The 25,079-nt window shown below is 45.8% G+C and overlaps 1 protein-coding gene across 14 annotated transcripts in view; it reads left to right on the plus strand.

The window, feature by feature from the left end:
• The window catches only part of APBB2 (amyloid beta precursor protein binding family B member 2), a 95,672-nt gene that overhangs the window by 9,378 nt on the left and 61,215 nt on the right, over nucleotides 1–25,079 (plus strand). For 11 of the 14 annotated variants that reach the window (XM_087965784.1, XM_087965778.1, XM_087965781.1 and 8 more), the window contains exons 2-3: nucleotides 2,792–2,902; nucleotides 8,666–9,484. In XM_087965784.1, coding sequence (XP_087821910.1) covers nucleotides 2,857–2,902; nucleotides 8,666–9,484 — 865 coding nt within the window. In that variant the 5' untranslated portion in view covers nucleotides 2,792–2,856. Of the gene's footprint in view, nucleotides 1–2,791; nucleotides 2,994–8,665; nucleotides 9,485–25,079 lie in introns of all 14 variants that reach the window. The other 3 variants (XM_087965786.1, XM_087965787.1, XM_087965788.1) reach the window with 1 other exon arrangement.

Here is a 25,079-nt window from a genome sequence, read left to right on the forward strand (position 1 = left end):
AATAGCCAAAAAAAAAAAAAAGCAACCTGTAACCTAAAAGGAAAAAGAAAAAAATGTCTTTTTTGGATAACAATCCAAATATTTCTTGAAAAGAAAATTTCCATATGGGCTTTTCTTACAGGAATATTTTAGGCTGTGTTTTGTTTTATTTTATTTTATTTTATTTATTCTATTTATTTTATTCTATTTGTTTTTTACTTTATTATTGTATTTTATTTCATGATTATATTATGTTTGTTTAGTTTTATATTTTATTTTATTTGAAGAATGGGTGGTGTTGTTTTTTTAAACTGCAGCTAAGGAACCATTAATTCTTACTAATAGGTAGCTTCTTAGTTTTCAAACTGTTTTGAAGGTGGCTTCTTGGTATCCACACCGGCTTTGTAGTCAGCTGAATCAGTGAGATGGGCAGACTTGGAAATCAATAAAGAAAACAAAAATAAATAAAACAAGAAAGCATCCCACAATCCTAATAAAGGCCACCATGTAGTTGTGTGGGTTGAGAATTTTTTTATTGTAATCCTAACTATCTAGAATGACTGGTCGCTATTTTTATTTTAAAAGAGGTATCAGTGTTGATGCGGTGGCTCAATGGCTAAGATACTGAGCTTGTCGATCAGAAAGGTCGGCAGTTCGAATCCCTAGTGCCGCGTCATGGAGTGAGCTCCTGTTACTTGTCCCAGCTCTGCCAATCTAGCAGTTCAAAAGCATATAAAAATGCAAGTAGAAAAATGGGGAGCACTTTGGTGGGAAGGGAACAGCGTTCTGTGCACCTTCGGTGTTTAGTCGTGCCGGCCACATGACCATGGAGATGTCTTCGGACAGCGCTGGCTCTTTGGCTTTGTAACGGAGATGAGCATCGCCCCCTAGAGCCGGAAACGACTAGCACGGAATGTGAGGGGAACCTTTACCTTTACCATAATGTTGAAGGAGATCTGTCTATCTCAAGGTGCTTTTTCGAAAGGCAACTGGGCTTTGTTTTCCCAGAAAAGTTGTAAAATGGAGCCCAGCTCACTTAAATTTCTCACCTAGCAACATAAATTCGGGGCTCAATTGTGTCGTACATTGAGGCTTATCTGTACTCGTACTGGAACCAATGATGTTACCGCATGTGGTAGTGAAACATCTGCAAGAAAACAACCAAGAGCCCCAAGGATCCCTAGTTTTATCCACTTGCTAATTGTTAGTGGGAGAAGATTCAGATAACAGATAATCAGAGTTGGAAGGAACCTTATAGGTCATCTAGTCCAACCCCCCGCCCAAGTGGGAGACCCTACGCCATTTCTGACAAATGGCAGTCCAATCTCTTCTTGAAAGTCTCAAGTGATGGCGCTCCCACAACTTCTGAGGGCAACTTCTGTTCCATTGGTTGATGGTTTTCACTGTCACAAAGTTTCTCCTTATTTCCAGGTTGAATTTCTCCTTGTTCAGTTTCCATCCATTATTCCTTGTCTGGCCTATAGGCGCTTTAGAAAATAGATTGACCCCCTCCTCGTCTCTGGGCAGCCCCTCAAATATTGGAAGGCTGCTCTCCTGTCTCCCCTGGTCCTTCTCTTCCCTAGACTAGCCAGGTCCAGTTCCTACAACAGTTCATCGTATATTTCAGCCTCCAGTCCCCTCATCATCCTGGTTGCTCTTCTCTGCATTTTTTCTAGAGTCTCAACATCTTTTTTATAACGTGGTGACCAAAACTGGATGCAGTACTCTAGGTTTGGTCTTACTAAGGTTTTATAGAGTGATATTAGTATCTCACTTGATCTCGATTGTATCCCTCTGTTAATGCAACTTAGAATTGCATTAGCTTTTTTGGCTGCTGCTGCACACGGCTGGTTCCTATTTAGCTGGCTGTCCACTAAGACTCCGAGATCCCTCTCCCAGTTGCTGCTATTGAGCCTGGTTTCACCCAGTCTATATGTGTCCTTTTGGTTTTTCTTGTCTAAGTGTAGGACTTTACTTTCCTCTACATTGAGTTTCATTTTGTTAGATACGGCCCAGTGTTCTAGTCTGTCAAGATCCATCTGGATCTTGAGCCTATCTTCTTGGGTGTTAGCTATTCCTGCCAGCTTAGTATCATCTGCAAATTTGGTGAGTTCCCTTTCTATTCCCTCATCTAAGTCATTAATTATGATATTGAAGAGTCCTGGGCCTAAGATGGAACCTTTCCTGCCCAAAGCCTTGAGCGATAAATCACCACATTAGAACCTTCATGTGCAGATCTGGTTCTTCGCACGTGACACTCCCCTGTTTCCCTGAAAATAAGACCCAACTGGAAAATAAGCCCTGGCACGATTTTTCAGGGTGCTTGTAATAAAAGCCCTACCCCCAAAATAAGCCCCAGTTAAGATTGTCAGCCAGACAGATGCATTTCGAACTGTATTTCCCCCCAAATAAGACCTAACCAGAAAATAAGCCCTGAATGCATCTTTTGGAGCAAAAACTAATATAGGACCCGGACTTATTTTCGGGGAAACACAGTAACAAGCCTATGGCCGCAGTGTGTAGCTTGAACTGTGGTCCTACCAGGTGTGCCAGGCTACCTGCGCCGTCCTTTTCCCCATCTGCCATGTTGGCTGGGAGGTGATTTATCGTTATCAGCCTAGAACAAGTCGAAGTAGTAAATTTGCTCGGGGCTGACAACGCAGTGGCTCATCTCTGCTGCTGGCAGGAGGGTGAATAATTTATAAAGCCGTTATTCAGCGGCAGGGAGAGGGACATTAGCATTTTAATGAAAACAATATAGGCATTGTGTTAAATCTTTGCATTCTTCTCCTTCTTCCTTCTCTTCCTCCAGGAAAGCCATTCTGTCAAGTGCTTTGAAAACAGCTGACAACACCGGATAATGTGCTGACGAGCACTATGGGCAGGCGGTACCCAGGAGCCCACTATCGTCAAAGCAATTCATGTACGTTTGCAAAAACTTCCCCGCTTAACCGAGTTAGCAAAGCCCAACAAACCACGATACGACCTCAATTTAGCCCAACATTTCTAATAAGGCAAGTGAGACAGTTGCTGAGTATTACGACTTGTGTTGCCGTGGTTGTTAAATGAATCCTGCTTCACTTATCAATGAATCTGACTTTGCGTATCAGAAGGTCGCAAAATGGGATCCCTTGATCCCGGGACACTGGAAACGTGAACCAGTGGCCAAGCAGGGGTGGGCTGCTACCGTTTTGGGTGAACCGGATGTTAATTTTACATCTGGTTCACCGAATCAGTAGTTGCAATGATTGGCTGGCCCCGCCCACCCCGCCCAATCCCCCCAGGCCCCATTTTGGGTCCCAGGTAAGTGCAGGGCTCGCGTGGAAGGTCGGGGTGGGTGAAAAACAGGCCTTCCAGAAGGCCGGATATGGGCCCATTTCCTGCCTGCAGAGAGCCTTCAGAGCATGGGAAGGTGGGAAACAGGCCTTCTAGAGGTCAGTTAAAGCTTCCAGAGCCCAGGGATGGGGAAAATGGGCCTCCCAGAGGCTCTGGAAGGCCAGAAATGGGTCCGTTTCCCACCGCCAGAGAGCCTTCGGAGCCCAGGGAGGGGGAAACAGGCCTCCCGGAGGCTCAATAAAAGCTTCTGGAGCCTACGGAGGCAGGAAACGAGCCTTCTAGAGGCTCTGGAAGGCCGGAAATGGGCCCGTTTCCCGCCGCCAGAGAGCCTTCGGAACCCAGGGAGGGGGGAAACAGGCCTCCCAGAGGCTCTGGAAGGTTGGAAATTCGCCCATTTCCGGCCTCCAGAAGGCCTCTGGAGCCCAGGAAGGCCATTTTCGCCCTCCTGGAGGCTCAAGGAAAGCATCTGGAGCCCCCGTGGAGGGCAAAAATACTCACCTCCCACCGTGATGCAGGAGGCCGACTAGGCCAGGCCCACCCAGCAACCGGGCAGAGAACCGGTTGCTAAATTTTTTGAAGCCCACCCCTGGCAACGTCTGAATTTTGACCACGAGGATGCTGGAACAGTCCTAAGTGTGAAAAATGGTCATGTCACTTTTTTCAGTACTGTTACAACTTCGAACCATCACTAAGTGAACTATTGTAAGTCTAGGACTACCTGTAGTAAGTAGCTTTGCTTGGCTGTCTTGTGGCCTTTTGAGATGGCGTGGCCACGGCTGTAGACATGGTGATTTATTGGGATATCTTTTATCGCCGCAGGTGTGAAATTGTGGTAGGTGTGGTTTTGAAGCCCAGGTGAGGTTGTTTTCAGAAATTTTTCCAGCTGGAGAAGGAAAAGTTTGCTGCGTGTCAGTTACTCGTTCCTCTGAACTGAATTTTTTGTTAGGCACAAGTTGAATTACAGCGTTTTGAAGATTTTCTTTTCTTGCTAAGTTCAATATGGCTTCAGTCAGAAATATACACATTTCTCAGATGAGTAGATTGAGTTCTTTAAAAAGTATTCTTCCTATAGCATAATTCTATGTTTTGGTAATGTACTTCTCGACTTATAACCAGAGTCGAGATCAGAATTTCTGTTGCTAAGCAGGACAGTTGTTGTCACTTAAATGAACTGTTGTAAGTCAAGGACTATCATGCAACTCTCAGCACCTTACAAGGAAAAATGACACAATACAAATCTATATATATAAAAGCGAAATACCACTCATGCATCATCACAAAATCTACAGAATTGTAAAGCCTACAAACTTGAAATTTGGCACGTATGTTCCTCTTGGCTTCTAGAGGCTCACTAAGAAAGGATTTTTCGAAATGACCATTAGAGCATTAGTATTTCCTATATTATTATTATTAACACGCTCTGATGCTAAAGAGTTCTACTCCCCCTCCCCACCTAAAAAAAAAAATCTCTTCCAAATGCAAAACCCAAGCAGAGAAGGAGAGTTTTAGTTTCAGTTTCAGTTTCACAGCAGCACCAAGCAGCTTTAGTACAGAACAGGTGAGCTAAGCCATGCCCAGGCTCCTTGCTGTCTCCTTCTTGCTCACACAGGGAATACTGTTTCAGTTTCCAAACAACCTTCAACTCTCTCACACACTGACAGGACGCTAGCCAGATGAATACCGATGGATGCTGGTAGGCAGAGGCAGAATTTTTTCCCCTTATTTTCCTCCTCAAAAACTAAGCCCGACCACATAGTTTCATGATGGGAAGGTAACAGCTTTCCGTGCATCTTCGGCATTTAGTCCTGCCGGCCACATGACCATGGAGACGTCTTCAGACAGCGCTGGCTCTTCAGCTTTGTAACGGGGATGAGCTGGAAATGACTAGCATGTATGTGCGAGGGGAACGTTTATCGTTACCTTAAGATGGGTGAATATAGTTGATCTGAACTATTGGATGCATTGTCCACCTTAACTGACCAGCCCAACATAAATTCTGCAAACTGAGAATGGCTACAACAGGGTTGTCAAACTGGATTTCTTCAAGGGCTGGATCAGCATGTAGTTCTCTGCGGGTCAGCTGGGAGGGAGGGAGATGGGATGGACGTCTCCTGAAGCACCCTGCCAGCCAAAACGGGACATGCGCAACCTCCCTGTACCCTGTTTTGGCTGGCAAAGTGCTGCAGGAGGCTGTCCAGGCCAAAAACTTGGTGCCGCGGGGGTGGGTGGGCTATGCCCTGTTTTGACTGCCAGAGGCACCGCAGGGTTGGTCCTTTGTTATTTCCAGGCCGGCGAGATTTAAGAACCCCATGGGCTGGATCCAGCCCGCGGTAGTGGTGCTATTCCAACGGTTCGGCCTGGTTTGGCCGAACCGGTAGCTCCGAGCATCATCTGTGATCGAATCGGTTCGCTCCCACGATCAGCTGCTGGGCCCTCCCACCTGCCTCCGGCTCTATATCGACCTTTATTTCCCGCTTTTGAAACTCAGCTGCTTCACGCCTCAGCTGTTTTACGCACAGGGCTTGCAGCAGAAGGTGAGTTGCAAACGCTGCAGGTGCGTAAAGTGCACGCTCACACCAAACCGGTAGGAAAAAGTTTTGAAACCCATCACTGGTTCTATTCCAATGATGGCGAACCTTTTTGTTGTGGTGTGCTGACACCCACAATGCGCTGCGCCCTGCCCTCCCTCTGTTCATGCACGCGCAACACCCCCACCCCCTTACCTGCACTGCATATGCGCACGCCCACAAAGGGAGAATGCAGGATTGCAGGAGAAGATCAGTGTCAAACCCTCTGGGCCTGCGCAAAGTGTGCGTTCATTGCGCATACGCGCACCAAGCACGCCCACCAAGCCACGCCCACAGAATCTGTGGTAAAGCAAGTTGAATCCCACCTCTAGCCCGCGGGCCTTGGGTTTGACACCCCTGGACTACAACAACATTAGGTTGTTTAATTTTTGTATTTTAGGGATTGAATTCCAACTCCAGGAGGTCGGCAATTTCAAGAGCGCTTTTGATTTGTGGAGTTGTAGAATTGGAGGGAAATAAGAGAGCTAAATAAAGCCTTACCTTTTCAGAATGCGGATGAGATATTTGAATAAAAGATCTTTCATCTATTCCTCCAGTGTTGGCCTCCTGCCGTAAATATTGAATACTTTTAAGACAAAAATCTTACCCTTGCATGCAACCCCAAAATTAAAGTCCCAGCTGCATTGTGGTTTTTTTTTTCCCTGTAAGAAGGCAAAGTTTTAGAAGCTTAACTCATTTGCAGTAAATAAAAGGTGCCAACATATGCAGCGGCTATAAAATATCCATCTTGGCTGATCTCCCTCTTCACACCACCCGCAACTTTTCTCCTGCCCTTTTGTGATAATTCCCTTAGTCATTTTATAGCCTTAAAAGAAGCGGGGGAGAGAGAAAAAAATCCCAGGGTTACAGATTTCAAGAATACAGATTTACACTTCCGAAAGGGGAGAAACGGTATAAATATTCTTACATAGTGAGAACCTTTCATGATTAGAATTTGGCATTCTTTCCGAGTCTTTCTTTTTTATCATAAAAAAGAGCTAATAAATTTTCTACTCGTTGTAGCCAGCCTTTAATGCGGGTTCTAATTTAATCCAACTTCAGGAACAGTTAGTTGAAGTTTACTAGGGTTGTGGGCCAGCGTTAAAGTAGAAGCTTTTGTTCTTCCTGTTTCTTTCCATCTCTTTTACGGATAGTTACACCTGTTCATTTTATGACCATTCAAAGTTGTCACAGCACTGAAAAAAAGGCCACACATGGCTGTTTTTCACACTTACAGCCGGTGGAGCACTCCTGTGTTCACACGATCAAAATGTCGCTACTGACTCATATTTATGATTGGTTGCAGTATCCCAGGATCATGGGGTTCTCCTTAACAACCATGTGACTAACTGTTCTGACCCAGTTCCCCAAAGACGACAAAACTCTTGCCAAGTTTGAAGACCCTCCTTGTCTTAAGCTGAAAATCTTAGGTGCTATAGCAGAGGTCTCCAAACTTGGCAGCTTTAAGACTTGTGGACTTCAACTCCCAGAATTCCTCCTCCAGTCATGTTTGCTCAGGAATTATGGGAGTTGAAGTCCACAAGTCTTAAACTGGCCAAGTTAGAAGACCCTAGAAGACTCTAGAAGTTTCTTTTGCATCAAACATGTAGATCAGGGCTGTCCAACCTTGGCAACTTTTAAGACCCACGGACTTCAACTCCCAGAATTCCTCTTGATCAAATATGTAAATCCAGGATGTCTTCTGCATCAAATGTTTAATTCAGGGTGGGTGGGTGGGGGTCCAATCTTGGCTGCTTTAAAAACCTGTGGGAATTCTGGGAGTTGAAGTCCACAGATCTTCAAGCTGCTAAGTTTGGACAGTCCTGAGTCTTGAATTCTCCCGCTGCTGGGCAGGTAGGGAGATAAGCATCATCTCAAACACCACAAAACAGAGAATTCTTAAATCAGGAGTCCCCAACGTATGGGCCTCTTAGCCACTGGGCCGTGTGATTGGCTGGCCATTGTACACGCCTGTGCACCTGTGCGCACACTCCCCACTCACGCTGGTGTCACCATGAGCATTGCATGGGGGCTAATGTCATGAGCGTCACGTGGGCGCTAGCGTTGCTGCATGCATCACGTGTCCATTGGCAGCCCCGTGCGTTCAACCCATTCACACATACATGCATAATGGTGCCTGCCCCTCCCAGATTAACAGAGTTGGAAGGGACCTTGTAGTAGGTCATCTAGTCCAACCCTCCCCCGCCCAAGCAGGAGACCCTACACCATTTTTGACAGATGGCAATCCAATCTCTTCTTAAAAGCTTCCAGCGATGAAGCTCCCACAACTTCTGAAGGCAACTTCTGTTCCATGGGTTGATTGTCCTCCATGCCAGGAAATTTCTCCTTATTTCCAGGTTGAATTTCTCCTTGTTCAGTTTCCATCCATTATTCCTTGTCTGGCCTTCTGGTGCTTTAGAAAACAGCTTGACCCCCTCCTCCTCTCTGTGGCAGCCCCTCAAATATTGGAAGACCGCTATCATGTCTCCCCTGGTCCTTCTCTTCACTCGACTAGCCAGGCCCAGTTCCTGTAACCGTTCTTCATATGCCTTAGTCTCCAGTCCCCTAATCCTCCTGGTTGCTCTTCACTGTACTCTTTCTAGAGTCTCACTATCTCACCGGGTTGGGGAAATCTGTCCCAAAATGACCACATTAAGACCTTGATCCCAACTGGAGACCATGCAGAAGATGAAGCATCTTGACGTTTTGGCCACCCTGTTGTGATTTGCACCGGGTGATCGCGGGCGTTGCGTTTCTCACCAGCCTTTGTCTTTCTCCTCTAGTTGATTCCGGTGTGGAAACCTTGGCGGGGTTTATGGCAAGTAACGGCACGTCAGACGTTGTGAATCGCAATGGACCCGCCACGCCCCCCAACACCCTTCACCTGCGCTCCTCTCACAACGAGTTGCTGAATGCCGAAATCAAGCACACGGAGGTCAAGAATGGCACCCCTCCCAAATGCAGGAAGAAATACGCCCTGACCAGCATTCAGACAGCCATGGGCCTTTCGGACCCTGCAGCCCAGCCTTTGCTGGGCAGCAACTCCTCCAACATCAAGCTGGTGAAAAACGGAGAAAACCAGCTTAGGAAAGCAGCCGAGCAAGGACAGCAGGATCCCAACAGAAACCTCGATGCACCATCCGTGACGACGGGTCTAAACATAACTTCTGAGAAGTTGGAGGGGAAGGAACCAAGCCAACAGGACTCTTCCAGTGGTGAAATCCTGCCCACCCAACACCGGAGATCGAAGAGCTTCCTAAACTACTATGCAGATCTTGAGACATCAGCCAGGGAGGTGGAACAGAATTATGGGGAGAGCCAAGAGGCGGCGGAGGATAAATTGCCTTCACAGTGCCATAGCCAAGCCTCCATGGTTAATGGAGATACATTGCTTCAGAAGCAAAACAAGGCAGAGAGCCCCGAAGATGGGCCAGCAGCTACCATCTCTTCCAGTCCAGAGACTAAAAAGGATCACCCTAAAACAGGTGCCAAGACCGACTGCGCGCTCCACAGGATTCAGAACCTGGCTCCGAGCGATGAAGACTCTAGCTGGACCACATTGTCTCAAGACAGCGCTTCTCTGAGTTCTCCAGATGAAACGGGTAAGGATGCTTCTTGGATGTGTCTTTGGGCCTGGGTGGAGGCAGGTGAGGTGCGAAATATAATCCTTACTAAGTGTGAAGATACGGAGGAGAAGAGCAGGCAGAGTTGGAGGGTGAAGTGAAATACGTCATCAGCTTAGAGTAGAGAATACAGCCGTGATGGTGAACCTATGGCATGTGTGCCACAGGTGGCATGCAGAGCCATTTATGTGGGCACGCGAGCCTCAGCCAAACTTACCCCCACTGCGCATTGTGCATGGCTTCCGGCTGATTTTCGGCTGGTTTGAGGCCTTTTTCGCCCTCCCAGAGGCTTGAGGGACGCCTCTGCAGCCTTGGGAGGCCGAAAAACGGGCATTCTGGAAATACCGGAAGTGCCTGTTTTCAACCTCTGGAGGGCCTCTGGAGCCTGGGGGAGGCAGTTTTCGCCCTCCCAGGGGCTCGAGGAAAGCCTCTGCAGCCTTTGGAGGCTGAAAAACAGGCCCATTTTTTGGCTTCCAAATGCTGCAGAGACTTCCCTCGAGCCTCCGGGAGGGCGAAAAAGGCCTCAAAATGAGCTGGGAGGTGCGCGCATGAGCAGTGCAGGTAAGGGGGCAGGGGGGTGTTGCGCGTGCATGCGCAGGGGGACGGGGCGCATTGCATTGTGGGTGCCGGCACACCATAACAAAAAAGGTTCGCCATCAATGGAATAGAACCAGTGATGGGTTTCGAAAAGTTTTCCTACCGGTTTGGTTTGAGTGTGCACTTTGCGCAACGTTTGTAGCTCACCTTCTGCTTCAAGTCCTTTGTGTAAAACAGTTGATGTGCGGCAAAACGGCTGTGCCGTGAGAAGTAGCTGAGGTTGAAAAGCAGGAAATAAAGGTCAGTATACAACGGCACCGGTGGGAGGGCCCAGCAGCTGATGGTCAGAATGAACTGGCTCACTCACAGATGGTCATCGGAGCTACCGGTTCAGTTGAACCGAGCTGAACCGGTAGAATACCACCACTGAATAGAACAGAATAGAACATCGGAGTGGAATGGAGTGGAATGGAACACAATACAATGCAACACAACGCAACATAAGACAACATTTGGCCATGTGTGGTTAACACACAAGGAATTTGTCTTAAAGTCATTACGTTCCCACAATCCGTCCAAGTTCAACCCCCCCCCCTTGAATTCCATTGACCCGTATCTGGTTCCACAATTTAGTGTTGAACTTTAGTTGACCAGATCCTTATACATGTGCTTGAATAAATCTTCTCTGCTACAACTTAATGGACGGTCTTGATCCCTTTGCAATTGAGATCGATCTAGTCAGCTAAAATGCAATGCTAAATTAACACCAGATGTGATGACCCAGGGTGGGATACAAAACAAACACAGTCACAAAAACCCCTTTTATTCCTTCACTTTGCTTCCACGCTCCAAATATCCTTGACTGGAGACAAAAAACTCCCACACAAGCAGTTACAAGAAGGAGAGAAAAAAACAGCACAAACCAGGCAAGATAAGGGTTGGAGGACATCTACAGATAACAGAACACACACTGAGAAGGACGCCAAACTCAGAAAGGAATCATAAACTAGAGATATTTCCACACTTTGTTTCCAGCATTCACTTGTACGCATGTCCGTCCTCTTAGTTGTCACAGCTGCAGCCCATGAAGAGGATCAAGGCCCTCTCCTCCCGAATAGACCATGTCTCCTCCCTGCATGCTCTAGGATGGATAGGGGATGGGCTTGGGTCCTCCTCTGACTGCACAGCCAGCTTCTGCCCTTCCCCAGCCTTCTCCACAACCTCCGGAGCCACACTTCCACTCCCTGTCGGCTGTTCCTCCTCTCCCTCAGAGTCAGTCTCCACCAGGGGCATGACACCAGATCAACGGAAAGGTCAAAGGAATTCAGGAGGGGTTGAACTTGGACCATTTATGCTAACATAACAAGTCTAAGCTAATGACTCTCTTAACTCCACCACTACCCCCAGCTCTGCCTGCTCTTCTACAATTCACTAGCTTCAAGGGTTGCTGCGAAAATTGCAAATATTGTGCTTTGGTTATAGTACAGTGTTTTGTGTTTTTGGGATTATGGTGCCTGTTACTTTAATTTTCTAAAGTCTTCATTGATGGTGTTTAGGAAATGTTTACGGTAAAATCAAAGAGGCTAGTCCATCAATCATGACTCCGGGAACATTTTTTCTCTGCTTTTAAATATTATGCGCTGTTTTTGGAATAGAAATGTAAAGTCAACTTAGAATAGAATTCTTTATTGGCCAAGTGTGGTTGGACACACAAGGAATTTGTCTTGGTGCAAATACTCTCAGTGTCCATAAAAGAAAAGATACATTCGGCAAGAGTCAAGGATCATAAGGTGCGACACTTACTGATAGTTATAGAGTACAATAAGCAATCAAATCATACTAGGAAACAGTCAATATAACTTGTAAGGATACAACGACAAAGTTACAGTCATACAGTTACAAGTAGGAGGGGATGGATGATAAGCAGTGATGAGAAGATTAAAAGTAATAGTAGTGCAGACTTTGTAATAGCTGAACAGTGTTGAGGGAATTAGTTGTTTAGCAGAGTGATGGCTTTCGGGGGAAAACTGTCCTTGTGACTAGTTGTTTTGGTGTGCAGTGCTCTAGAATGTCATTTTGAGGGTAGAAGTTGAAACAGTTTATGTCCAGGATGTGAGGGGTCTGTAAATATTTTCACAGCCCTCTTTTTGACTCGTGCAGTATGCAGGTCCTCAATTGAAGGCAAGTTGGTAGTGGAAATGTAAAGTCAACTTAGAACTAGCAGCCTCTAATTCTCTGGAACCTAAAGGTAAGGGAGGGGAGAGATGCTTTCAGACTTGAAGGTTTCTGTTACTATAACCTAGAGTAAAACATATCGATATGCTTGGTTTTGGTTTTGGTTTCTTGAACTGGGGTTTCCCCAACCATGGCAACGTTACAATGTGAGGACTTCAGCTCCCAGAATGAGACCACATCTGGAACACTGCAACCAATTTTGGTCACCACACTACAAAAACAATTTTGGACAAAGTGCAAAGATGAGCAGCTAAAATGATTTAAACAACAACTAAGATTATTAAAGAGACTAAAACATATGAAGAACAGTGGCAGGATTTGGGTTTGGCTAGTCTAGAAAAAAGAAGGACTGGGGGAGGGGGGACATAATAGCAGTATTTCAGTATTTGAGGGGTTGCCACAAAGAAGAGAGGATCAAATTGTTCTCCATAGCACCAGAAGGCAGGACAAGAAACAACAGATGGAAACTCATCAAGGAGAGAAGCAACCTGGAATTAAGGAGAAACTTCCTAATAGTGAGGACAATTAACCAGTGGAATGGCTTTTCTTCAGAAGTTCTGGGTTCTTCATCACTGGAGGTTTTTAAGAAGAGACTGGATAGCCATTTGTCTGAAATGGTGTAGGTTCTCCTGCTTGAGTAGGGGGCTGGACTAGAAAACCTCCCAAGGTCCCTTCCAGCTCTATTCTATTCTAAATTCTATTCTAAATTCTCCAACCGGCTATAGCTGGCTGGGGAATTCTGGGAGTTGAAGTGCACACGTCGTGAAATTGCCACAGTTGGGAAACACGACTATCCGGACTACCTTGAAATTCTGACATATATTGATCTGTGAACCCTGACTGTAAAAGATCCAGCTAATTCTTGCCACCAGAGTGACATGTAAATGGGCTGCAGTTGCCAGCAGAAAACACACAAAATGACTTCACTATAGAAGAATGCCATTCTGTGTCTACAAAATTCCAGTTGTGTTTTTTTCAGAATTCTCAGCAATGATGTACTTGAAAAACTTACAACTGAACGCAAATCTGAAGTTCCAACCATCTCTCTCTCTCTCTCTCTCTCTCTCTCTCTCTCTCTCTCTCTCACACACACACACACACACACACACACACACAGGAGAGAGAGAGAGAGAGAGAGAGAGAGAGAGAAGGACACATTGCTGAACAGGTAGTCCTTAAGTTAGTAACCACGTTGTTAAGTGAATCTGGCTTCCCCATTGAGTTTGCTGGTCAGAAGGTCGCAAAAGGGAATCATTTGACCCCCAGGACACGGCAACGGTCATACACATGAACTCATTGCCAAGCGTCTTGAGTTTTGATCCCATAATCATGGAGACGTTGCAAAGGTTGTAACTGTTGTGGCCCACCGGCGACTGGTGGAGCTGGCAGCAGAGTCGGACAGTAGTGAGGAGGTTGGGGAGGAACCCGGGCCAGTCCTGGAGGCTGAGGAAGGCTCGGAGGAGGGCTCTGCATCAGAGGAAGAGATGGGACCAGGGCAGGCTGGCAGTCATCAGCTGCCTTTGGGCTCGGACAGCAATGAGGCGGGGGAGCTTCTGGAACCAGTTTCCAGCCTGCGTACACACAGAGCTGCCAAAAAGGAAGGCACAATTAAGAACTCAGGGTCGACATGGGAGTAAGGCCACAGATGGACAATGAATGGCCCCTCCCATCAGGATTAAAAGAGGAGCAAAAGGGGAGGGGGCTTTTGCAGGAAACAACTCACTTGTTTGTTCGTTCCAAGCTGACTGTGAATGAAATAAATTCACATTATAATGTAATCAAAGAGGTTTTTGCCAGGACTTAAGAAATCCAAACAAACCTAAAATCTAAAATAGGTCTAAATAAATCTAAAACCTAAAATAGGGGCGTGCATAAGCGCAAGGAGGCGTGCATAAGCGCACCAACGTGCCTCACCGTCCCTGTCCTATTGTTTCTCTTATTCTTTTATTTTTCTTATATGTACCCATTTCATGTATTCACAACTATGTATACACTTATACTTATTATCTTGTAAACAATTGGCAAATCAAATAAATAAATAAATAAAATAAAATAAAAAGTGATTTAGTGCTTTTTGGGGAGGCCTAGGACAGAACAGTAACTCTGAAAAACGCCTGTGAGTCACATTTTTCAGTGCCATTGTGACTTTGAACGGTAACACTAAACAAACTGTTGTAAGTCGAGAAGTACCTGTAAAAAAATTGGGGAAAAAAATTGTCCACCCTTCTCCAGAAGGTAACTTCTCTGGCCTTGTCTGCCAAGTTTGAAATTCTTCTGTGGTCATCTCTGTTTAATGATGAGGCAAACCAAATGGAAACCCAGTTCCTTGCAGATTTGTGATGCTTTCCATTCCCCCCGCCCTTTTATCGCAATCCGATCAATTCTTAAAAGCCATAAAAAGATTCTGAAGTCCCTGAAGGACAGTAGAGCCATTAAAATAGGTCACACTCACAGCCTGATGGGTCCAATTGATCCACAGATGTTGCTTAGACATTAACCTTGATGGAGCTTGCTGGCTTGGCTTGGCGGAGAAAAGGTGACTCTGCTAAAGAGCTCCTAAACATGACAAGTGAGCAGATCGGAAGTCTACTGTATCTCCTCTTTTCTTGTTCGCTCTGTGGTTCAAACGATTATAGAACCCTGGGGCTGGAAGCAGAGGTGGGATTCAGCAGGTTCTGACCAGTTCTGGAGAACTGATAGCGGAAATTTTGAGTAGTTCAGAGAACCGGCAAATCCCACCTCTAACTGGCCTTGCCCCCATCTATTCTCTGCCTCCCGAGTCCCAGCTGATCGACTGGGTCTTTTGTTGCCCTGCACAGGAGAATGGAGCTGGAAAGCAGGTTAGTGGGGTGGGGAGGAAATGGGGATTTTACAGTATCCTTCCCCCAGGAGTGGGGGGGGAATGGAGATTTTGCAGTATCCTTCCCCCAGGAGTGGGGAGGGAATGGAGATTTAGCAGTATCCTTCCCCTGCCATGCCCATCAAGCCATGCCACACCCACCAAGCCACGCCCACAGAACCAGTAGTAAAAATTTTTGAATCCCACCACTGAAGGGACCTTGGAGGTACAGGAGTATCAAACTCAATTTCGTTGAGGGTCGCATCAGGATTGTATTTGACCTCGGGTAGCCAGGGTGCGCATGGCCAGGGTGGGCATGGTCAGCTCGACATCACTTGTCGGGGGCGCCTGTGACAGCCCGGGCACTCTGCCAATGAAAATGGGCACTGGAGCTCAGTTTTTGGCTGCAACAGCCTCCTGTAACCCCTCTGCCAGAGAAAATGGAGCTCCATTTTTGTCAGACTGCGCACAGTGTGCCTATATGAGACAACCCAGGAGCAAACACAGTAAGCAGAGGTTTGTGTTTTTAAATAGTGGTTTTATCTACAAACCATATATACATACATGTAGTTTAGTCAGACCGCAAACAGCAGTCCGCAATTACAGCATGGAAGCACACACAGATACGCCCCAGTAGAGCCTCTTCTTATTACAGGCTCTTAAAGTGATATCGGCCCAAAAACCTTGGTAACTCATTCCCAGCATTACAGCAGCTGCTCAGCTGTTAAATCATTACCCTGACAATTTTCACTGGCAGAGGCCCTGTGCGCCGGTCCTTCTCTGTTTCCAGGTTGGCCTCGTGGGCCAGATCTAAGCATCCTGTGGACCAAATCTGGCCCACGGGCCTTGAGTTTGACACTCCTGTTCTAGTCCAAGGGTTCCCAACACATGGGCTGCAGCTCAATTCTGGGCTGTATCCCAATCACTGCCGGACCACATGTGCACATGGCCCCACTCACATAAGCCTTGTGGGCACTGGTGGCCCCACTCACATGAGTGTTGCCATGAAAATTGCAGGCGCTCACATGCCTCCACTCCCACAAAATCATCCCTGCTCTGGCTGCCAACCAGGAAAGATTGGGGGAACTCTGTTCAAGTCCAACCCCTTGTGCAAAGTAGGAATCTGTACTCTATCCTGGATAAATGGTTGTCCAGTCATTTATTGAAACCCTCCAGCATCCATAATTCCAAGAGGAAAGCTGTTCCTTCTTTTGCCATCCTCGTCTGTCATGCCCCTGTCGGAATCTTACTCAGAGGAGGAAGCTGAACAGCTGACAGTGAGTGGGAGTGTGGCTCCATTGGCTGTGGAAGAAACTGGGGAAGGGCAAAGTCCGGCTGGGCAGAGCAGGAGAGAGGTAGAGCAAGGAAAAGGGAATTCAGAGGAAGACCCAGGCCCCCACCCCCTCTTCATCCTAGGGCACGCAGGGAGGAATGGAGAAGGGAGCAACGTGGATTGCATGGCTTATGGGGGAGGAAAGGGCCCTGATTCCCTTTATTAGCTGCAGCTGGGAACACTATAAAAAAGGCAAGCTGCGTGCAGCAAGCTGTTGGGAGCAAACGTGACTTTATATTGCATCGCTGTGGTTTATCTGTGTTCCTGGCATCTTCCCAACTCTGTAAGTTTTGCCATGCTTTCAAGTTTGAATTCTTGCTCCTGCCCTGCCAAACTAATTACTTCAGTTTGGTTTGTTTGGATTTTAAGTTACAGTTTGTGTTGACCATGTTTTGGACTTAATTTTCTGCAGTCAAAGGCTGTTCCTGGGAGAGTTTTTCTCCAGCCAGAAGGTAACCTGGACATTGGGGACAAAGTTGGAGCTAATAAAGGGACTCTTATTGCTTATCTGTCTGTGTTGCCTTTGTGCCACGCCCCGGGTCATCACATCGTCTCTCTTCCTTTGCTCGGACTAGCATCTCTGGCTAATTTGGGCGCTATCTAACAAAATGAAATTCAATGGTGAAAAAAGTAATGTTCTACATTTAGGCAAGAAAAACCAAAGTGCACAGGTACAGTATATGTGGTACTTTGCTCAATAGTAGTAACTGTGAGAGGGACCTTGGCGTCCTAGTGGACAATCACTTAAATATGAGCCAGGCATATGCTGCTGCTGCCAAAAAGATTAAAACTGATGCTGGATGGCGTTAGGTGCAAATTAATGCACAAGGGAGACGAAGGAAACAGTGAACACATTTTTTTCTCCATGAACATGATTGATGAGAAAGATCCAGTTTCTGCTACTCTCGGTCTCATCCAAAATACAAAGTTTGCCATCTGCTTTCGATTAGCCCCCTTGGCCAAAAGTAGTAAATTTGGATTTTTGGCAGGGCAGAGAAAAGTAGAGACAGAAAATACAGTATGTTTGTGCTTGTTGTTGCATCTGAGTTATAATAAACGGCACTCTAAGGAATAATCCAGGAATACATTCAGCACTTTGTAGTCTTGTGCAAGTCAGATGCTTCTTTAGTATAAGTGGCGATCTAAAAATGGAGAGGGGTTTTGTCTCGTTTTTTTGTATTAAAAAAAAAAAATCAAGAGGTAAATGTATTTAAAACAGCAGCAAGGCCCAAGGAATCGGAAGCAATTACGACAAAAATCATACAAAAGTCCCAGGGTGACAGTGACATGTAGAAGAAACCACTGTGGGTTCTATGGACGATTATTTCTAACCCAGGTATCCCTCGACTTAAAACTACAATTGAGCCTCAAATTTCTGTCGCTAAGTGAGATATTTCTTAAGTGAATTTTGCCTCGTTACACAGCCTTTCTTGCCACAGTTGTTAAGTCAATCGTTGCCGTTGTTAAATTAGTAAAACGGTTGTTAAATCAATTTGACTTGGACTTTGTTTCAGGAGTGGGATTCTACTGGTTTGGACCGGTTCTATAGAACCGGTTGTTATGATTCTGCACAGTTCGGAGAACTGGCAAATCGTGCCCCTGGCTGGCCCCGCCCCTCTCCACCCACCCCTCCACTTACGGCATCGTGTGATGCCTGACATAGCTGACTGCATTCTCCGCCCCCCCAGCTTCTCCTTAAGGTATTTCCCCCCCCCGTCCCGACGATCAGTTGTCCTGATGATCAACTGTGTCGGGATCCCCCTTGCTGACTTACTCCTTCGTCCAGGAGGCTTCCCTGAGGCCCAGGAGGCAAAAGGGGGCACAGGGGTGTGTGCAGGGAGGGAGCGATCCATTTTTTTCTAGGCCCCGGGGAAGTCTTCTGGGAGCAAAAACACCCCCCAGGAGGCTTCCCTAAGGCCCAGGAGGCCCAAAAATGGGGGGTTGCTGCAAAAAAAGCCACACCTACCCAGTCACATGGCCACGCTCACCTAGCCATGCCCAAAGAACTGGTTGTAAAAAAATGTTTAATCCCACCCCTGCTTTGTTTTGTCAGAAGGTCGCCAAAGGGGATGACGTGACCCCTGGGACATAGCAAAGGTCATAAATATGAGTCAGTTGCCAAGCATCTGAATTTTGATTACGTGACGATGGGGATGCTGCAATGGTCAAAACTGTAAAAAAATAGACACGAGTCAATTTCAGGGGTGGGATTCTACCGGTTCAGACCCGTTGGAGTGAACCGGATGTTAAAGTGACACCTGGTTTGCCGAACTGGTAGTTGAACCGACTGGCTGGCCCTGCCCATCCAACCCTGCCCTTCCCAGGAGTCTCCACATGGCCCATTTTGGATACAGGTAAGTGCAGGGTCCTCATGGAGGCTCTGGGAGGGCAAAAAACAGTTGAATCGGGAGTTCCAGAAGTCCAGGAACGGGCCTGTTTCCAGCTTCTGAAGCCCCTCCAGAGGCCGTGGGAGGCCATTTTTGCCCTCCCAGAGGCCCAAAGGAAGCCGAAAAATGGCCCTTCCAGAAGTTCCGGTAGGCCACGCCCACCATAGCCACACCCAGGCAGCAACCGGGCAGCGAACTGGTGGCTGGGATTTTTGAATCCCACCCCTTGTCAAATTTGTAACTTCAAACTGTCCCTAAACGAACTTTTTTTCAGTTGAGGTCCCCCTGTATTTATGATAGTTGCACTGTCCCAGGGTAGTCAAGATGCAACACGGCATATAGCAAGGAGGACTAAATGCAGATAGTCCTGGATTTCTGACCACAACTGAGCCCAAAATTCTTTGTTAAGTCAGACATGTGTTAAGTGCCCCGTTTTACGGCTTTTCTTGCCACATTTGCAACTGCAGCAAATCACTGCAGTTCTTAAATCAGTCACACGGTGTTCTGACCCAACCGGGTTCCCAAAGAGCAAACACAGACAAAGGCAGCAGCCCCCACCTTTTAAGGTTTAATCATGAATTTTGTTCCTTTACAGATAAAAGGCTGCTCTCCACTAATTAGCCCCGACAAAAAAAAGCCTTGCCAAATTGTTTGTCAATGATACCAAACCCCCCGAGATAAGACTAATTTACAAGATTCTCCAAAAACAAACTAAGAGGTCCACAAGTTGAGCTTCAGAGCTTCTTTGCCTTCTGCAAAGAACTCTTCCAAACCTGGCTTTTATCCTCTTGAGGGAGGGGCCATTACCTTGCAGCCTTACTCCTGAGTCTCCTGTGCTGCTGTAATTGTTCTTTCCTCCGAGCAATCCTTCGTGCAGGTGCACTTGGCACAGGCTCCTTGGGAACCTCTTCATCACTTCTGCCAGCCCCCAGAAACTCTGAAGGCAGCAGTCCACTCCCTGGTGGTCCTGGCCCCTCATCAGAAACTTCGCTCTCCTTAGCCATCTGCACCTGCTGCCGGCTAACCACAACACATGGTTGTTCAGTGAATCTGGCTTCCCCATTACCTTGGCTTGTCCGAAGTTCACAAAAGGGGATCGTGTGGCCCCGGGACACCATGACTATCATAAATAGGAACCATCTGAATGTTATTCTCCTGACATAAGGATGCCATGATGGTTGTAAGTGTGGGAAAAGGTTGTAAGTTCCCTTTTTTCACTGCTGTTGTAACTTCAAACTGTCACCAAATGCACTACTGTAAGTCAAGGGACTGTCTCTTTACAAATTTCTCCTGAAAGGTTCGAGGTGACCCTTTCAAGGAGAATCAGGACCTTCTGCAGATGATCTACTCTATGTTTGCATGTCCTTAGAAAGTCTAAATCGGAAGTCTTCCACAACTGATCAGAAATTCTAGATGTGGGCCCTTCATTCCTTCCGTGATCTCTCCCTTGACCCACCTGTCCTGGGTGGTTGTTGTTTGTTAATTATGTTATTATGACGGACTAGGATCATATTAGGACATCTAGTTTTTGTCATGCTTCTGTTGGAGACTGATTGTCATGATCCTGGTGGAGACTGACTCTGAGGGAGAGGAGGAACAGTCAACAGGAAGTGGGAGTGTGGCTCCGGAGGTTGTGGAGGAGGCTGCAGAAGGGCAGAGGCTGGCTGTGCAGTCAGAGGAGGACCCAGGCCCATCCCCTCTCCATCCTAGGGCACACAAGAAGGAGAGGATAAGGGAGAGATGTGGTCTACTGGGGGGGGGGAGAGGGCCTTGATCCTCTTCATGGGCTGCAGCTGTGACAGCTGGATAAGAGGACGGACATGTGTACGGGCAGGTGCTGGAAACAAAGCATGGAAATATCTCTAGTTTATTGTTCCTGTCTGAGTTTGGCGTCCTTCCCAGTGTGTGTTCTGATATCTGTGGACGTCTTCGAGCCCTTATCTTGCCTGGTTTGTGTTGTTTTTTACTCTTTATAATTTAAACGGCATTTCCTCCTTCTTGTAACTGCTTGTGTGGGAGTTTTTTTGTCTCCAGTCAAGGATATTTGGAGCTTGGAAGCAAAGTGAAGGAATAAAAGGGGCTTCACCTGTTTTTTGTGATTGTGTTTATTTAGTATCCCACCCTGGGTCATCCCACTGATTTTGCGGAGGAAGATGAGAAGGAACTGGAGCCGACGGAGATCGAGGGGGCGGCTTCTTTGGTTTCGGAGGAATGTGTGGAGTCAGGCCAGGGCCTTTCAGGATTGCGATGGCTTGTAGGCAGGGAAGAAGGGGGACAGGATGATCAAGAGAGGCTAAGCAGTGAAAATGAGAGGCAGTGCTCAGGCGATGAGCAAAGACTGCCCCTTCCTGATCCTCAAGCACAGAGAGTGGAGAGTAGACTGACCCAACTACTCGGGAGGAGAGCACCTCGCCCCTCCTCACAAGGCACAACTGGGGACTGAGACTTAAAGAGAGGAGGGGCATTTGCCGGGAGGGGCATTTGTCGGGAAAACACTGAATTCCTTTTTTTTTTTAAATAAAAGTTTTATTGTTTTTTAAGACAAACATAGACAAACCCAACATAAAAACATCAAGCCATCTTCCATATATGTACATACAGTGTGTCGGTTGGTTTACAGATTGTTTTGTGCTTCCACTTCATAGTCTTCACTTACAATTACATTGTATATGTTCTAGTTTTGTCAATCAAATATTCCTAAATACATTAATATCATTGTTCATCATTTGACTATGGTATTATTCATTCATGTTTTACAAGGTAATCCATATTTTACTTAATTTGTTTTATAGCAGTTCATATTATCATCTCAAATCTATCCTATAATCATTTTGTAGATATAATAAAAATAATACATCTTTATATATTCATTATATTTTAAAAATCTACATATTTCATTACCATGTTTTATTGCCTAACCATTGATAGAATAGATCCCAAATCTTATAAAATTGTTTATCTTCTTGTTCTCTGATTTCAAATGTCAATCTACTCATTTCAGCACATTCTAGTATTTTCTTAATAACTTCCTCTTGTGTTGGTATTTTCTCATTTTTCCAGTTTTTAGCAAATACGATCCTAGCCGCAGTTAATACATTTACAATCAAATATTTCAATTCCTTACTGTATATTTCAGGTAAAATTCCCAATAAAAATATCTCTGGTTTCAAGTCTATATGCTTTTTTGTCATTTTTTCCAACCATGTGTGGATTTTAGTCCAATATTTTTTAGCATCAGCGCACGTCCACCATATATGGTAATATGAGCCAGGTATCTGATGACATTTCCAACATTTTTCAGACTTGTTCTTGAATATTCTTGCTATTCTTGTCGGGGGGAAATGCTACCTGTAAAACATCTTATACAAATTTTCTTTATATGCTGTTGACATTATCATTTTATAATTTTGAGACCACAATTTTTGCCATTTCTCTTGATCAATCCCATATCCAAAATTCTTCCCCCAAGCAATCACTGTTTCTTTAACTTGTTCTTCTAGTTTAATTTCTAATAAATATCCATACAATTTTTAATCACCTTTTCATCAGTACCTGTCAAAATCTTATCTAAATCAGTCAATTTATCATAGAAACCTTCTGTTTTAGAGTCTTTATCATACCTTGAATGTATTTGCGCATATGAAAACCAATTCATCTTTATATCTTGTTCCTCTAGTTTTTGCATAGATGTAAGTTCACCCCTTTCATTCAATATTTCACTTTATCTAACTGTTTGTTCCTTTTTGTATATTATAGGATAAGAGAATGCTTCAATAGTCAATAGCCAGACTGGAATTTTCAAATAACATTGTCTTTTAATCTTCTCCCAGTTTAACCACAGAGACTCCCGTATATAATGTCTTCTAAAATACCCCTGTGTTTTAGTTCTTTTATACCATAGGAAAGCATGCCACCCCAACAACAGATCATGTCCTTCTAATGTTGAATTCCTGGAGTGTTGAGTGCCATTGCTGACATTGGATGTTTCCTGGATTTCCTGCTTGCTTTCTGAATTAATTGCCTTGCGCTTTTGCTTCTTGGGCTCAATGCCTTGCCTTGCTGGATTTCTTGCTTTGCAGCCGTGGTGCTGATAGCTTATTATGATTTCTTGGAAATTTCAGAAGGTGTAGAATTCTGTGGTTAAAATCAGTTAAAATCACCAGCATTCTGAAAATAATATAGTTTAGGAAAGAAAGAGGGTCTTTCACTGTGTTCTAAACACCTATCTCCTACACCAGTGGTCCCCAACCTTTTTTGTACCACGGCCCAGTACAAAATGATCCACGGACCAGTACCGGCATCAGCACGCACGACCAAGGCAAGGCGAGCCGAGTGACTGGCCAGCCAGCCGTCCCCCGCATCTCCCCACCACCTTCAACTCCTCCTTTGTACCTTCTTGTGGTCGATGGGCTTTTCGGGCTCTCTCTTAATCTCCTCCTGAGTAACGTGAGATTCCACTGCCATCGGGACGGCTCTTCGTTCAAAGCCGCCCCCCCCCCTCTTCGACGAAACTAAGGCGCAGGGATTCCTTCAGCACCCAAACACCGCTTTCCAACCGACGACCGACAAGCTCACCCGGAAGCACTTTCTCAAGCACCGATTAATCACGATTATTCATTCTTTGCGGCCCGGTACAAAATGATCCACGGACCGGTCCGGGGCCCGGTGGTTGGGGACCCCTGTTCTACACCATGTAGCTTGGAAGCAACTATGACAATATTATCAAATGGAAGTTTGAAGAAACAATAAGGCACAATATTGGACATAAGTTTTGTCTATAACAAGGAATCTCCAAACCTTGGCCACTTGAAGACTTGTGGACGTCAACTCCCAGAATTCCTCAGCCAGCCATGTTGACTATGGAATTCTAGGAGTTGAAGTCCACAAGTTATAAAAGAGCTAAGTTCCCATGCCAGCTCAGGAATTCTGGGAGTTGAAGTCCACAAGTCATAAAAGGGCCATGTTGCCATGCTGGCTAGGGAATTCTGGGAGTTGAAGTCTACAAGTCTTCAAGTCGCCATGGTTTGAGATTTCTGTTCTGTATAAGTACAAAATGCAGAGTCCTTAGAACCACATTTTTATTAGTTCCTCTACAATGGGCGAGGGTTTTTTTTTTGACAGCTAAAAAAATGATCTAGGGATCCAGCACACAAATAAGATTCCCATAATTAATTTTTGAAATAACGTCCGATGTAGACTTGAATTTGATTTCAATTTCAGCCGTGTTTTTTTAAGCAGGAAAAAAACAAAAGGCAGTTTCGCAGGTCCTTTTGGCTGACACAGTTCTTGGCATGGCTTAAATTATCGATCGAAGCGAGGAGGAGGGCCTTGAGTAGGGCAGTACTTTTTCTAATAGAACCGTTTCCCTAAATCAATCGTACCGTTACTGCAACGTATCTTCAGGGAGTTGAAGGTTGCAGAAGCCTTATGCGGAATATGTATATATATTTGCTAGTTGCTTTTAAGGAAGCGAACCTTTGTGATAAATTTTGTTCAATTTTGAAGTATTCCCTTCCTTTTCCTGCCCTGCTTTTTTTTCCCCCTTCCTTTTTTTGAAATATCGAGGCATCTTTAATGCGCATTTACAAGTGGGAGGCAAGCCTTCGATGAGCCAGTTCAACCTTGATCTGAGCCGTGCTTTACCCTGAGATGGGTCCAAATGGTGTCACGTTGGACCCCGTCGGTCAGGAATTACAAAGCTCTGGCAATCTGACATCGGTTCCGTAACGAAGGCCTGGCAAGTACACAACGTTGGAATTCCATTTTTTTTTTTTTTTTTTTGATGCATTAGAGAAGGCATTCATTTATACCTGCACCCTGTCTTGTTTTCCCTTGGCAAGCTGCAGACCTTCTATCCAATGACGGTTGGGTCTCCCACTTTCAATTTCATTCCATCTTAGACTAATTAAACAAATGGCATGTAGGAAGCGGAAGGATCTTAATACGCGCGCACGCACCCCGCTTAACTGTCAGGGCCACCTGGAGGTCTTAGCCAAGTGGGGGAGCCACAAGCAGCCACGAAGATGTTAGAACATGTGCAGAGCGAAGTTAAAGGATGCCGATAGCAGGCCAGACAAGATGGAACTGCCGAGGACTCTCTAGCAAATGTAAGTGGGAACATCACACGGGATCCTATTCAGTGGTGGGTTTCCAGATTTTTTTTTCCTACCAGTTCTACACGCAGGCGAAGGACTCAAAGTCCGACCTCTGTCAACGCTGGTGAGCTGAGCTGCTTTTTAGCTC

The sequence above is a fragment of the Notechis scutatus genome, chromosome 4 (assembly GCF_049901735.1).
Source record: "Notechis scutatus isolate UNSWTSFEM ecotype Mainland chromosome 4, rNotScu1.2, whole genome shotgun sequence".
Classification (NCBI taxonomy): Eukaryota; Metazoa; Chordata; class Lepidosauria; order Squamata; family Elapidae; genus Notechis; species Notechis scutatus.